General features: G+C 43.7%; 3 protein-coding genes across 3 annotated transcripts in view; 2 read left to right on the top strand and 1 right to left on the bottom strand.

The window, feature by feature from the left end:
- itga10 (integrin, alpha 10) overlaps positions 1-574 on the top strand; it is a 42,082-nt gene extending 41,508 nt beyond the window's left edge. Inside the window, exon 30 of the mRNA XM_042105997.1 lies at positions 1-574. This exon is cut by the window's left edge and continues 715 nt beyond it. The gene's annotated coding sequence lies outside the window, so the exon portion shown is untranslated.
- rnf115a (ring finger protein 115a) overlaps positions 1-15,000 on the top strand; it is a 24,573-nt gene that overhangs the window by 2,800 nt on the left and 6,773 nt on the right. The window contains 2 exon segments of the mRNA XM_042106042.1: positions 13,258-13,368; positions 14,522-14,580. Coding sequence (XP_041961976.1) covers positions 13,291-13,368; positions 14,522-14,580 — 137 coding nt within the window. The 5' untranslated portion in view covers positions 13,258-13,290.
- On the bottom strand, positions 866-13,224 carry polr3c (polymerase (RNA) III (DNA directed) polypeptide C). Its single transcript, XM_042106025.1, has 15 exons — positions 13,082-13,224; positions 11,881-12,027; positions 9,983-10,247; positions 9,546-9,764; positions 8,804-8,883; positions 8,374-8,478; positions 7,981-8,073; positions 7,086-7,166; positions 6,953-7,004; positions 6,679-6,739; positions 6,328-6,478; positions 3,835-3,936; positions 3,395-3,444; positions 2,117-2,266; positions 866-1,300 (listed from the first exon to the last, which is right to left on the bottom strand). The coding sequence occupies exons 2-15, from the start codon at positions 12,025-12,027 to the stop codon at positions 1,219-1,221; spliced, it is 1,638 nt and encodes a 545-aa protein (XP_041961959.1). The 5' UTR covers positions 13,082-13,224; the 3' UTR covers positions 866-1,218.

The following is a 15,000-nucleotide window of genomic DNA, read 5'->3' as shown; positions in this document are numbered from 1 at the left end:
AAAGGAGGTGTCCTCTACAGCAGTGGGGGTCAGCACACTGGCTTTCCATGACCCTCCCTCCTCTCCAGTACTGAATGCAGGAGCGCAGGTGTGTATTGGGGAGCACATGCAGTCAGCACACACACACACACACACACACACACAATGCTACTCCTGTTTATACCAAGATGGTGGCGGTTGGGCTACACAGACATACACAGACACAGGCCTTTGTAACATAGTAATCCTGTATCATTACAATCATGTGCATTTATTTAAACTTCAGTTTCATAACAGGTTTTCACTTTGCATTATTTTGCTGTTTTGTAAATTGCTTTCAGGTCTGATTTTAAAACTGTTGATCAATAAAAGTCTTTTGTAAACTGTAAGCAGGGTCGTTGGTCTTGTATTCAAGTGCTTTGAGAGAGTGCTTTACAAATAAAATAACATGTATTATTATTTGTTTTATTATTAAGTAATTTTAAAACCTAGACAGCAGCTGCCCAGTCTAGCTCTTGTAATCATTCTCAGTGGATTTTGCCTTACATCTAGATGAATGGACAATGGCATTATTTGCCCAGGTGGCCAAAAAGGCAAGTCACACCATAGCTTCCCAACTTCATATGGACTGATTATATCAGGCACCCAAGGCCTGATCACAACAGAGACTCAAGATGAGTGGTATTTCAAGTTTGTGTAATTGTACTATGTATTAATCTAAAATATGCATGGTCTCAAAGGTCCACATAAGTGAAAGGATTCTTATCAGCCCTGCGTCAGGACCCTTCCACTCTCATCCCAATCCCATTCCGCCGAGGCTTCAGGTTAACTAAAGTTGCTTTAATGCTGCCTCTCTACACTTTACCACACAACAGTAACAGCCAAACAAAATCAAAATATTTTATTGACAAATCTATTCAAAGAAATAATGATATGAAGATGAAGTATATTCAGACTGGCAGTGGACAAATACGGTCCTCGTCTGGTGAGCGTCTGGTCGAGAGCCCGTCCATAGTTTGGTGCCATCAGGTTCGTTCCCCCCCACACTGTTTGACTTCACCACCCAGGGGCCATCTCCATTCATCCCAACACTAAAACTAGGGTGACTCTCGGCGCCCATGGTTACACATCCGCTAGAACACATCAGTGAGTTCTTCTCTCATCTCTTGTCCCCCTCCTCTGTCTTTCTCACTCTTTTCTTTCTTCACCCTCCATCCCTCCATCTCTCCGGCCTCAGGGTCAGTGGGAGGTGCCTGTGGACTTGATGTAGGACTCCAGCAGGAATATGGTCTCATCCACCTGGTTCTCACTGGAGTCCAGCCTGCAGACAGACAAATAAAACACTTCACATCTTCAGACCTTCTTTTCGTTTTAATGATATGGACTCGCCATATATTAGCATTATTAATTATCATCATCATTGATTGATTGATATCTTGTGCGTCATAACCCGTCAAGCCTCCCCTCAGTTAAACCACTCCCACCCGTGCAATGTCCGCTTGTGAGGTTCATGTCTGAACACTCGACTTTGAGTGTTTGAGATCCGGACCTAATTGTCCGGAGGTCATGTGTGAAAAGGGCTATAGAGTGGACAGCTGTGTGAGTGTGTATGAGGCAGAGGAGTGGATTAGTTCTATAGGCTATTCTATATATTATATTGTGGAATGTGTGTGTGTGTGTGTGTGTGTGTTTGTGTGTTTCACCATTTGCCTTAGTATTGTTACGATGATGTGTTCGTGAACTAGGTGAAATAGTTGATTAGGTGTGTGGTTTCATACTTGTTTCATACTTGGCTAGAGTTGTGCCAGATTGAAGTAGTCATTGAATAGGTGCTCTACTGTATTTAGCATTGAATAGGTGCACTACTGTATTTAGTATTGAATAGGTGCTCTACCGTATTTAGCATTGAATAGGTGCTCTACCTTATTTAGCATTGAATAGGTGCTCTACTGTATTTAGGATTGAATAGGTGCTCTACCGTATTTAGTATTGAATAGGTGCTCTACCGTATTTAGTATTGAATAGGTGCTCTACCGTATTTAGTATTGTGTAATCAAACAATCAAATGGTGTTAGTGTTCATGTTTGTGTCGGTGTTTGCATGTTTGTGCGTGCGTGCATGCGTGGATGTGTCATACTTGTTGATGTGATGTCGTAGCGCCTCGAGCTGCTGTCTCTCTGGGGCGGTGATCATCTCCTCGACTTCCTGAAGCTGAGTACCCTCAGCCCCCGTGGCCTGCAGCGAAGCCAGGATCGCCTCGATCCTCTGAGACTTCTCCAGATGACGCCTGCCAATCAAAACACAGCACAGTTCTGTCAATCAAACCACAGCACAACTCTACCAATCAAACCACAGCACAACTCTACCAATTAAACCACAGCACAACTCTACCAATCAAACCACAGCACACTTCATCCACAATGGTCTTTGCATACTTTTGCATACTTTTCATGTGACGTGCAAGCATTATATTCACACTGTATTCTTAACTCTGAACGTGAAATGGCAGTAATAGCATCCCAAACACAAATACCGCTGGAGAACTGTTAAAGGAGAATTCCGGTGTGATATTGACCTAAAGTGTGTTGAAACATGATACCGAGTGTGAACGTATGTCTCATAGCCCATCTCGGCTTGTCCCCTGCACTCCAAAATCTGGCGCTAGTTAGCCGATGCTACCAACAGCTTTTTCAATGGTGGTGCTTCGGCATCGGGCTAGCCATGCAAATAAATCACTGTTTTACACCATTTACGAGGCTCAATGTATCTCCACACTTCATTGGTAGACTTCCGAGGGCCCTGACATTTAAAACGAGACATTGAGAACTTTGAAAAAGCACTGGTAGTTTTTTCAGAATTATTCAAAAATAATTCAGTGGAAATACATGGACTCCAGTTTCTTCCAGTAGCAGCAACTGGAATCCATGCATTTCCACGGAATTATTTTTGGAATCTGATCCCTTATCATACCTGTTCATTCTTACTCGTCGCTCGACTTATCGTGACTAAATTCAAGATGGCTGCAAACGCTAAACTTCGTGAAGATACTGTCTGCATAAATGGTATTGTAAGTAAACTACCAGTGCTTTTTTAAAGTTCTCAATGTCTCGTTTTAAATGTCAGGGCCCTCGGAAGTCTACCAATGAAGTGTGGAGATACATTGAGCCTCGTAAATGGTGTAAAACAGTGATTTATTTGCATGGCTAGCCCGATGCCGAAGCACCACCATTGAAAAAGCTGTTGGTAGCATCGGCTAACTAGCGCCAGATTTTGAAGTGCAGGGGACAAGCCAAGATGGGCTATGAGACATACGTTCACACTCGGTATCATGTTTCAACACACTTTAGGTCAATATCACACCGGAATTCTCCTTTAAAGACAGACAGACAGAAAGCACCAATGTAATCCCACTCACTTGTTTTCCTTGCTCTCGAAGAGGCGTCTCTCTATAAGGTTGGCCACTGTCTGCATCAAACACATGACAGACCCTCATCAATATGGAGACAACATCCAGACATGAACACTGGGCACTATGGGGCCTTATTGGGGGGTCTTGCCACGAGTCCAGTGTAACTTTCAAAGACATGAATAGCATTTTATGGATGTACAAAATAATGTCATTTGGTAGACGTTGAGAACATCCATTAATTATTTTGGTAATAGAGGCGTAATGTGAACTCTGATATCTTCACGACTGGGCACCTGGGTCCAGTAGGAGTCATTCAGATGCAGTGTGAAGCCCTGTGTGTGTACCTGGGTCCAGTAGGAGTCATTCAGACGCAGTGTGAAGCCCTGTGTGTGTACCTGGGTCCAGTAGGAGTCATTCAGACGCAGTGTGAAGCCCTGTGTGTGTACCTTATAGCAGCGCTGCAGCAGCATCCTGGCTGTGGGCAGCTGGTTGACCGTGTACAAGTAGAATGTGCGGGAGGGGGCGTGGTCTGGGGTCTTTGGGATTTCCTACGAACACATCATATAGACAAACAATGAAGGCCTCTTCCTGATTATTTATTTATTTTGTCCTTTTAATCCATTACACAATCTATTACTCTAGACATCTATCCATCCATAAACCATCCATCCATCCATCCATCCAATCAATCGATACCAGAGCATGGACGTCCCTCTCCATCTTCAGGAATCATTTGAAGAGCCAGCTCTTCTGAGAGTACCTCCTCTCCTTACATTTCTAACAAACTTAACAAGTTAACCCACACTTTCCATATACAGGTGGGTCTCAAAAAATGTGAATACAGCAGAAAGGTTCATTTTTACCCTCTAATTTAGTTGAAAAAGTGGATTTTTCATATATTCTAGATTCATTAGATATAAAATGAAATATGTCAAGTAATGTTGTTGTGATCTTGATGATTACGGCTTACAGGTCATGAAAACCAAAAATGAGTATCTCAAAATATTAGAATAAGGAGGTTATAATACAGAAGAGAAATCTTTTGCACAAATTGCTGCATCATTGTGGCGTGTTATGTAGGCAATCAGCCGGTGGCACTGCTGAGGTGTTATGGAAGCCCAGGTTGCTTTGATAGCGACCTTAAGGTCATCTGTATTGCTGGGTCTGGTGTCTCTCATTTTCCTCTTGACAATAAACCATAAAGTTGCCTGGCCAATTAAGCACAGTAATACCATTGTAAGCAAACCAGTTACTAGCCGTTTTGGCACTGTGGGCAGGTGCAGAGTCCTGTTGAAAAGGAAATCAGGATCTCCATAAAGCTTGTCAGCAAATGGAAGCATGAAGTGCACTAAAATCTCCTGGTAAAAGGTTACATTAACTCTGGACTTTATAAATCACAGTGGACCAACATCAGCAAATGACATGGCACCCCAAATCATCATTGACTGTGGAAACATCAAACTGGACATCAAGCAACTTGGATTCTGTGCCTCTCCACTCTTCCTCCAGACTCTTGAGACATTGATTGGACCTTGATATTCAAATGAAATGCAAACTCTGTTTTTATGTGAAAAGAGGAGTTTGGACCACTGAGCAACGGTCTAGTTCTGTCTCTTTTTAGCCCAGGTAAGATACTCTAACCTGGTCTGATTCAGGAGTGGCTTGAAACTAGGAATGTGCCACTTGTAGCCCATTTCCTGGACACGTCTGTGCATGGAGGCTCTTGATGCAGACTCCAGCCTCAGTCCACTCTCCTCGTAAAGTTTTTGAATCAACTTTGCTCGACAATTCTCTCAAGGCTGCGGTCATCCTTGTTACCACACTTTTCCATTCCAGACAACTTTCCATGAATATGCTTTCATACAGCACTCCGTGTACACCCTGCCCACCTTTTGTGGCTTATAAGGAGGGTGTCAATGAGTCCTTTCTGGACAACTATCAAGTTTGCAGTCTTTCTCATGATTGTGATTGTGTTTACTGAACCAGACGAAGAGTTTAAAGGCTCAGGAAACTGACATTACTGTATTACAACCTCTTTATTCTAATATTTTGAGATACTAATTTTTCATGACCTGTAAGCCGTATTACCAAGATTGCAACAAAAACATATTTCAATTTATATCTAATGAATCTAGAGTATATGAAAGATCCACTTTTTGAACTAAATCAGGGAGTAGAAATGAACTTTTCCACGATATGAGACGATTGAGACCCACCTGTATATGCACTTCCTCTGCACCCACTTCTATCGATCTTCATTACTTCTTCTGTCAGTCACTTGATTACTTCCCTGTCACGTTGTCACATAACCTTCTGCCTTATCATTCTCTGGTTATCTAGTATAAGTATATATACTCTTTTGATCCTGTGAGGGAAATTTGGTCTCTGCATTTATCCCAATCCGTGAATTAGCGAAACACACTCAGCACACAGTGAACACACAGTGAGGTGAAGCACACACTAATCCCGGAGCAGTGAGCTGCCTGCTACAGCAGTGCTCGGGGAGCAGTGAGGGGTTAGGTGCATTGCTCAAGGACACTTCAGCCATGGATGTGGGCATGGGAGAGCAGTGCTAAACCACATCCCCCGCCCACATTTTTCCTACTGGTCGGGGATCAAACCGCCAAACCCTTCGGTTACAAGCCCGAAGCCCTAACCAGTAGGCCACGGCTGCCCCTCTTGTATTTTATGTAAAAGTAATACTTAAAAGATAATATTTATTAATTATTATACATTTTTTCTTTATTGTTTACTCTAAGGTCTCTTTTTGCATTGCAGCTGGAGTGCCGGTCCATTTGTAAGTCACTTAGGATAAAAGCATCAGAGAAATGAATAAATGTACGTGTACATTAAATGTACATCTATAAAGTACATCCATTCCACCATCTATGCACATTCATCACAGGTGCGTTTTGCATGGGAGGGTGCATGCATCTCACCTGAAGCTGAACAAGGTTTTCTGACAGTAGTGTGTAAAGCATGTCTTTAGCCTCCTTGGCTGGAATCATGGCAAAGTCCTCAACCTGCTTCTGCTCCAGGTGTCGTTTCCTTAGCAACAACCGGAAGATGCGAGCCGACCGCGAGCCAAATCTGAGTGGACCAAATCAGGTCAGAGTGATGCATTTTGGGATAGATAATCTCTGTAACGATTGCTGGATAGCCCAATTGAAATAAATGGGTATGCCAAAGGGTAGCCCTCTGGATCCCAACAGGGAGAGACAAGAACAGAGGCTGGCAGTGACACTGGTGTCCAGAGAGGACAAGTGCATGTGTGTGCGTGTGCGTGTTACCTCTCCTGCACCACAGACTCCAGGGTAGCTCTCGCCAGGTTGGCCAACGCTCTGTGCAGGTCTAAGGCCGGAGTTAAAGACCATCAGTGCACAACTTGTAGCGCTCAAATGCTTAGTGTTTATCGGTGTTTCTTGCAAAATTAGCTTTGCATCTGCATTCAATTTCCCAGATATAAGACATCAATAAAGAGATGACACACACAGACAGATGGATAAACACACAGATACACAGCAAAGTGGAACTGGAGACAAAGGCAGCAGTTTTAAAGGATACTGACAACATACATCCCCCCTCCACTGTCTCCTGACTTCCCAACAAACTCCATCTGTAATGAGAGACTGGTGATTAATTGGGTCAAAATGGACCTGCTGCAAAAGCCAGTTTGGGTCAAGATGTCAGGTCTTACCGGGTCATCCACCAGTAAGCTGAGGTACTGATCCAGAATGGGTCTGCTAATGCTGTAATTTGCGGGAAGGGCTCGGAAAATCTGACAAAACACACACACACACACAATGACTGTCTATCACATCAGGTATTATTGTGGGAGCTGAGGCCGTTGGTTACACTGATTCTACAACAGCTAAGGGGCATTGTTAGGCACAACGCGCTAGCGGAGCTTAGCTGTTGTAGAATCAGTGTAACCTACAGACTCAAGTAGCGTATTGCTTTTCTAAAACTGTTACTATAAATACCTGCCAAAATTTCATGAAGTAAAGGCACAGCAACTAGAAATGTAACGATTTATACATAGATAATCATTATTCGGCCAAGAATGGTTGTCAAGCAACGTCGATACGTAGCTACTTTAACTTTTGTATCAAGTTATGGTAGCGCAGTAATATAGAACGAAATGCGGTCAAGGTGTATGTTTATGCTGCATTTTACAACGGCATCGAACGCGATTCAGCCAATCACAATCAAGGACTGGAACTTCTTTAGAATAAAGATTTCCGCACATTGGCACCAACATTCGATTATATTAGATTCCATTGTTTTCACTACAACCCCACACACCAACATTAGATTCCATTGTTTTCACTACAACCCCACACACCAACATTAGATTCCATTGTTTTCACTACAACCCCACACACCAGTGTCGAACTCTGCCGCCGCTGTGTAGACGACGGTTCAGTTCTATTCTGTAAAATCCACTGTTTATCTAATGCCTGCCAGTTAAACATGTTGGTGCTGATGTGCACGGTAAGTGACAGCGCACTCATGCCTGCGCCTACTTGCGGAGCGCTTAAGGGTGCTACTTCATTGGCTGCAGTAGGTTACACTGAGTATGCAAGTCTTACCTCATTGGCTGAGAGAGGTTGTGTGTGGGCAGCTCCAGGCTGAGTTGTGACCTCACTCATTCTCAGCATGGTCCGAACGATCTCACTGCTCGTCTGTCAACACATAACACCCACAACCAACAGGACAATACCCCAGGAATCAGAGTTAGTTAGAGCATTTCTACTCAATGCAGAACACAGCAAAGCCCATTTATCTGCATGTAACTGCTTCATAAAAATTGAGTTTAAGAAGACAACATTTAAGAAAAGAAAATTATCAGAAAGGATAACAACTCCGTCACAGCCTGGGAGATTAATAACACCCAACCATCATTTTAAAACTTACACACAAGTATATCTGGGCAGGAAGGCTAACTAAAGAGGGAACGGCAAGTTAGATACGAGCTGTCTGACCTGGTCCAGCTTGCAGGCCACTGCGCTGATGATGGCCTGATCCCTGAAGTGCAGGTGGAAACGCTCAAAGTTTACCTGCCAATAGATCCCCTCATCACCCACCGGCTAAGGAGACAAGAGGAGGAGGAGAGGAAGAGGAGGAGGAGGAGGAGGAGAGAGGAGGAGAAACAAACAAAGAAACAAGGGAAGAAAAGAGGACGAGGAGAAGAGAAATGAACACAAGCAGAAGATGTGTTGGACGTGGAAAGAAGGTGAAAGAAAAGAATAGGAAGAGGCAAATGGAAGATGTGGGGAAATTGTTAAATGTTCACAAAAACATAAACATAAATCATAAATAGCAGCATTTTCATCAGTCATGCAGTCACCACTAGGTTCTGTAGTGTTCTGTAGTGTTCCCTGCGTTCTCCGAGTGTACTGCGGTGACACCCACCTCTCCGTTGTCCAGTTTTGCTCGCTTTCCCCCTCTCTGGTCCTCTGCATCCTCACCTGAGCGCCGCCGTTTGCCTCGGCCTGACACACAGTGCAAATCACCACTCATATGAACACGGCCTGACACACAGTGCAAATCACCACTCATATGAACACGGCCTGACACACAGTGCAAATCACCACTCATATGAACACGGCCTGACACACAGTGCAAATCACCACTCATATGAACACGGCCTGACACAGTGCAAATCACCACTCATATGAACACGGCCTGACACACAGTGCAAATCACCACTCATATGAACACGGCCTGACACACAGTGCAAATCACCACTCATATGAACACGGCCTGACACACAGTGCAAATCACCACTCATATGAACACGGCCTGACACACAGTGCAAATCACCACTCATATGAACACCTACACACACTAAACACTTTCACATGTTCAATAGACGTCTGCCTCAGCCTGACACACAGTGCAAATCACCACTCATACTGTATGAACACCTACACACACTAAACACTTTCACATGTTCAGCAGACGACTTCAAGCAACACTTATTAACTCGCATGCACACATATTTAATAATCAGCAGTCACTTCATTATCATCCTCTAGATGAGAATGATGCAAACACTTGCAGCATGCTAAATGCCATTTGACATAATATGACATAACAACTATGTGTGTGTGTGTGTGTGTGTGTGTATGTGTGTCTTGTGATGCAAACACACCTCTGAGGTTTATCTGAGGCAGTTTGTAACAATCAGGGTTACTTTCGGGTGTTGGGGGGCATGTGATGGCTGGTGGGGCAGGAGCAGTTTCTACTGTGCTTGTTGTGGTTGGAGGTGCGCTTCCTTGCTCAGCCACAAGGGGGCAGCGCTGCAGGAAGTGAGTCTCCACCAAGTTGGAGAACGCTGAGATCACCTCACTGTAGTCCATACTGCAGCCATCTGTACAGAAACACCCACAGACCAGTGACAGACCATGGGAAATAAAAACAGAATTAAAGTCATCATAACTTAGAAAGAAGACACTTTTATCCAAAACGACTTACAGTATAAACATTTGAAAAGGTAATAATAAATAGTCTTCTTTCATTTAATCTTCAGGAGTTGTAAACACACACACACACACAGACACACACACACAGACACACACACACTCTCACCCTCCATATTGTGCGTAAGCCTGTCAGCGACAGTCTTGACAGCGCAGGTCATGGTCATCTGTCCCCGCTGCAGGATCTCCTCCACGATGAGCTCGCCCGTGTCTCCGTACAGACTCTTGGCCGTGTAGATGTAGCGGGGGTAGCGCAGCATGTGCAGCACGCGCTCCACACACACGCGGTACTCCACAGGCGCCCCCGGGCCCCGACGCCCTCCGCCAAACACACACATGCCGTGCTGCGCCAGCACACACAGAGACTTCTTCACCTGCACAAGGGACAGATAGAGTTGTTATTGTCCCAAAGGGATAATCATTTCCACACACAGAGACTTCTTCACCTGCACAAGGGACAGATAGAGTTGTTATTGTCCCAAAGGGATAATCATTTCCACACACAGAGACTTCTTCCCCTGCAGAGGAGACAGATGGAGTCTTTATTGTCCCATAGGGATAATCATTTCCACACATTTTCCATTACATGTCCCATAGCACAAACACTCCATATTAAAACATTTAACATGAAACACATACATGTATGACCCATCCACCCATGTGACATATCCCATCCACACAGCACAAGCATGACATATATCAAGTAACATACTGTATATCCCATACCCACTCAACACCATAAATCACATCACATTAAGACACCCATATAGACACATCAAAGTGAAAAACATAAATCTAGACATTACTGAGGTGATGGTGGCAGTGTTACAGTTTGTTTAGGACTGTGATGGCGGTGGGAGCAAAGTGTTTTTGAAAGAGGCTTTAGTCCAGTTCAGTGCTCTATATCTGCGGCTGGATGGGAGTAGTGTAAAGAATTGATTCAGGGGGTGGTCTGTGTTAGCTGCTATTGTGTGTGCTAGGCGTGTGATGGCTGTGTCATTCATGTCTGATAGGCTGGGTGGGGGAGACTGATTATCTTGGAGGCAATATGTGTGATTTTAGTGAGTTTGTTTTTGCAGGTGGTGGTTAGCATTGTGTAAAAACAGAGTGAGCAGTACAGCAGGGTGGGTTGGATGATGCTTTTGGAATGTAGGAGCAGGAGGTGGGGGGCAATAGAGAGGGCGTATAGTTTACGCTTGACATGTAATCTTTGTTGTGGGCGTTTCTGGACGGCAGTGACATGTTCCTTGAAGTTGAGTTTATTGTCTATGAGTCCCAAGTATTTAAAACTGCTGACCTGTTCAACTGGTAGGCCGTGGATGTGGGTTTGGGTCAGTCCAGGGGGTGATTTGGATGTGTGAATGACCAACTCTTTTGTTTTGTCTATGTTGTCTATGTTTGTCTGTATGCATGTTTGAAGGTAACTGTCCTGACACCATTGTGAAAACTGTGAAATTGAGTCCTGACACGCTGTGATGAAGTTGTTTGTTGTTGAGTAATCCAACTATGGCAGTGTGATCACGTATTTGTAGTAGGTAGTAATGGGTGATGGGCTATTGCAGTTGTTGGTGTACAGGGTGTAGAGGAAGGGGCTGCACAGCCCTGGGGGGCCCCGGTGTTGGTGAAGATGGACAAGGTTGGTGATGTTGTTGAGCCATTTCTCATGGCGTAGGAGTCGGTTAATATTAGTGTGGATGGCAAAAGGTCTATATTCTCAAATTAGTCTGGAAACTTTTATTAGGATATCCTTCTCATGTTCTAAACATTAGTACACATACTGACTGGCCATACTGCAGGATTAAAGGTAGGCAGCACAGGGAATGTGTCACACAATCAGGACAGAGGGACCTGCTCCAGACTAGTCAGTGAAACTGATTAAGGAGCAACAGACAAGTAAGTACAGCCTACTTCACCTTTAGTTGCTTCAAAGAATTATTTAGGAGTGAAAATGGTGCACATAGCCTCTTGGCTTTTTCTAGAGATATATAGTAGGAATCATTAGCCTACCAAGTCGAGGGGCAAGTTGGATTCCTGGACAACGGCTCGTAGTATGAGTGCTCCACTTCTGATGAGCTGGGTGCCCACTTTCTCCACTACCTCCCCAAAATGCTCCTGCAGGAGGAGTCCACACAGACGCACCTCCTGGGCCGTCATCTGCACAAATACATCACACACACACACACACAGTCAGCAAAAACCATCGTGTACACACATGGTTGTATTGGGCAATAAGCAAACTAGATGTACCGCAGAGCGGTACAAAATATGACCGCCGCCCAGTCCAGCACATTTTTTCCACAAAAATAAATCACGCTGAAAGGCCTATATGATTCTAACTGTCTCACTAAATTCCATTATCCACACTCAATTCTCACTGGTATCAAAGTACCAAAACATGATTAGTTCATAGATTTCACATGTAAAACTGATTTTATACAACCCCACCCCCATCTTGCCTGTTCATAATTCTGAGAAATTCTTGAATTGTGTGCATGTGTGCGTGCACACGTTTATGTTTATGTGTGTGGGTGTGTATGTGTGTGCGTGCTTGTGTGTTTGTCTGCGTATGTGTGTTTGTGCATGTGCATGCATGCGTACATATGTCTACTGTGTGAGTATGTGTCATACGTATGATTACTGTGAATGTATGTGTGTGCGTGTGTATCTGTTTATGCACATGGAATGGGTTAACATGACCCCTGGAGGCAAACATACGGAAAAAATTGGTCATCCTAGGCCCTACGGTTCTCAAGATATTCACAGAAAACTGTGTCTGCCCTACCCTCCTTTCGGTGGGTACAGATCAAAACGAAAAACGATGGTTCCATGCTATCCATGTGGGGTTACATGCCGACCAAGTTTCGTGTACCCCGGTCTTTCAGTGTCCCGGGAATCCTTGACGGAAATTTAGACATCTGACTAAACCTATATGACGGTCATAATAAAACTACAGCTACACCGAGTTAAAACAGTGTACACACATGGTTGTGTTGGGCAATAAGCAAATAAAACTACAGCTACACCGACTTAAAACAGCTCAGTATTGATTTTCAAAGAGACGGGGAACCAAAGAATGAGGCTCAGGGAGAGCAGCTGACAGTCATAATCTTGACACCGGTTTTCTTTCCTTTTTTCATCACAATTTCATTCATCGTCAGCACCACTGGAAAATAGTAGCCTACATCGTAAGAAGAAAAGTATTTCCTACCTTTTATGTACTTTCCTATGAAAGCTCAATATGTTAAGTTGATAAAATAGTATCCCAAAGTAAATATGATCACACACACATGTGTTAACTGTTGTGAACAACTTCCGCCCTCGGACTCACAGATATGAACGAACTGCATGCTGGGCCTCTGGCGGACCGCCTCTTTCCTCGACCAGGACGACGTCACTGTTTGTGCTATTCCAGGAAAAATGGCGGAGGCAGCGGCGGTCCCCCCGCATCGGTTCTTCTGTCACTGTTGTAAGGGTGAAGTGAGCCCTAAACTCCCGGTATGTAAGCTGTTTTGGTGCATTAGTGTTCTGTCATTCCCGTGCAATGTATGTCCGGTTCTGCAAAAACGCTGCCAAGTAGACCGAGGAAAAACAATCGAGCTTGTCAATGCTAGCTGACAGGCTAGCACAATTGCCTTGGTTCTTTTCACCCGCTAGCCAGCGTAGCGTAGGATAGCTAGCTGGCTATATGCGGGGCCCTAACAAAAGCTGAAGGAATGTTGTTTGTGTCGTTCAGACTTGAAACAGCACGTAAAATTGATTCCTCAGTGGTACGTTCCGCACAGCATCCTTGATGGGTAACGTTAGCAAAGTTGCAACAATAGCTGTGGAATGATCGCAGATTCAGGCAGCTCGTTAAATAACTCAACCTTAGTTTCCTAACGTTACCTAGCTTTTGGTTTGTTTTTGGATATATTGTTCTGCCTTGCAGTGTCTCGGTTGCTATCAGGCATTGAAGTCTGTGATGGTTAGAAACAGTATCACTAAAGAAGTCCGATGACCGTGTGTAGAGTAATGCTGTACATTTAACTGATGATTAATGTTTTACAAATGGGTAACACGAAGGAAAGCGAAACTGAAATGGTTCAAGGTTAGCTAACGTCAGCCACCAAGCAAGCATTAACGTTATAGTACCACGATTAACCTAATGTTATAGGTCGTTGACACCATCGTGAATGGGTTAATATCTGCCTATGGTAATAATCCCCATTCAGTCATCGAATCAGTTTGTCAATCCACCATTAGCCCAATTACACCCATTTACACTATGCCACTAAGCCCCTTTTTATTTCACTTCCTCGTAGTTTAAAAGCCCAAACTCACTGTCTGTCAATACGTGTATGAGATTGGAATTACCACATACTTATTCAGGAAATGCTACTGTGTCCGGGGTGTGTGTGTGTGTGGGGGGGGGGGGGTGTTTTGTTTACATTAAATGAGTTTGCTGGTGTATCTGTATCCTAGTGTCAGAGGCCATTTATAGTTTTTCGCTTTTCGCTTCCGAGAGCGCAGTCACAGACATGTTATGCCGGTTCTTCTATCTGTAAAAGCAGACTGCGCTGCGGGTGTGTTGCATGTAGTCACAAGCAGCCCGAATGACGGTAGTGTTCCGGTGAATGTTTCCTACTGATTAATGCTGTGTTGTTTTTAGGAATATATCTGCCCAAGATGTGACTCGGGATTCATCGAAGAAGTGACAGAAGATTCCAGGTGCACTTACACTTAGATTAAAGCTGGTATTCATTAAGCATTATAAACAAATTAATGAATGGTTATAAAGTACTCATAACACCTGAATGACCTACATGATTTGCTACTAGGTAGATATATGTTTGTATACAGTATATGAAATGCATTCATATAAAGTGTAAAAATTGTATAGTTTGTCCTTAGAGCTTGAAGTGTAATGTGTAATAAAGCTTATTGTACTTCTTGATAATGATGATGATTGCATCAAGGACAACATTAGAGGTTGAAGTAGCTGTATAATGCATTCTGATACTTCAAGCTGTAAGGGTTTACAATAACATAATATGTTAAGTGCTGCCATGGCTGTGTATGTCAGGGTTTATAGGTTTTACAGGTGTTAATACTTTATAGCCCTTGATGAATGTGTTTATAATTCACTGA

The sequence above is a fragment of the Alosa sapidissima genome, chromosome 10, assembly GCF_018492685.1.
Source record: "Alosa sapidissima isolate fAloSap1 chromosome 10, fAloSap1.pri, whole genome shotgun sequence".
Lineage (NCBI taxonomy): Eukaryota > Metazoa > Chordata > Actinopteri > Clupeiformes > Clupeidae > Alosa > Alosa sapidissima.
This window is presented reverse-complemented; position numbering and strand designations above follow the sequence as displayed.

Coding starts and splice junctions, on each gene's coding strand:
- polr3c (XM_042106025.1), bottom strand. CDS start 12,027: ATGACGGCCCAGGAGGTGCGTCTGTGTGGACTCCTCCTGCAGGAGCAT. Junction 8,074..8,373: donor TGGCCTGCAAGCTGGACCAG/GTCAGACAGCTC, acceptor ATGTGTTGACAG/ACGAGCAGTGAGATCGTTCG. Junction 3,445..3,834: donor TGCTGCAGCGCTGCTATAAG/GTACACACACAG, acceptor TGTTTGATGCAG/ACAGTGGCCAACCTTATAGA.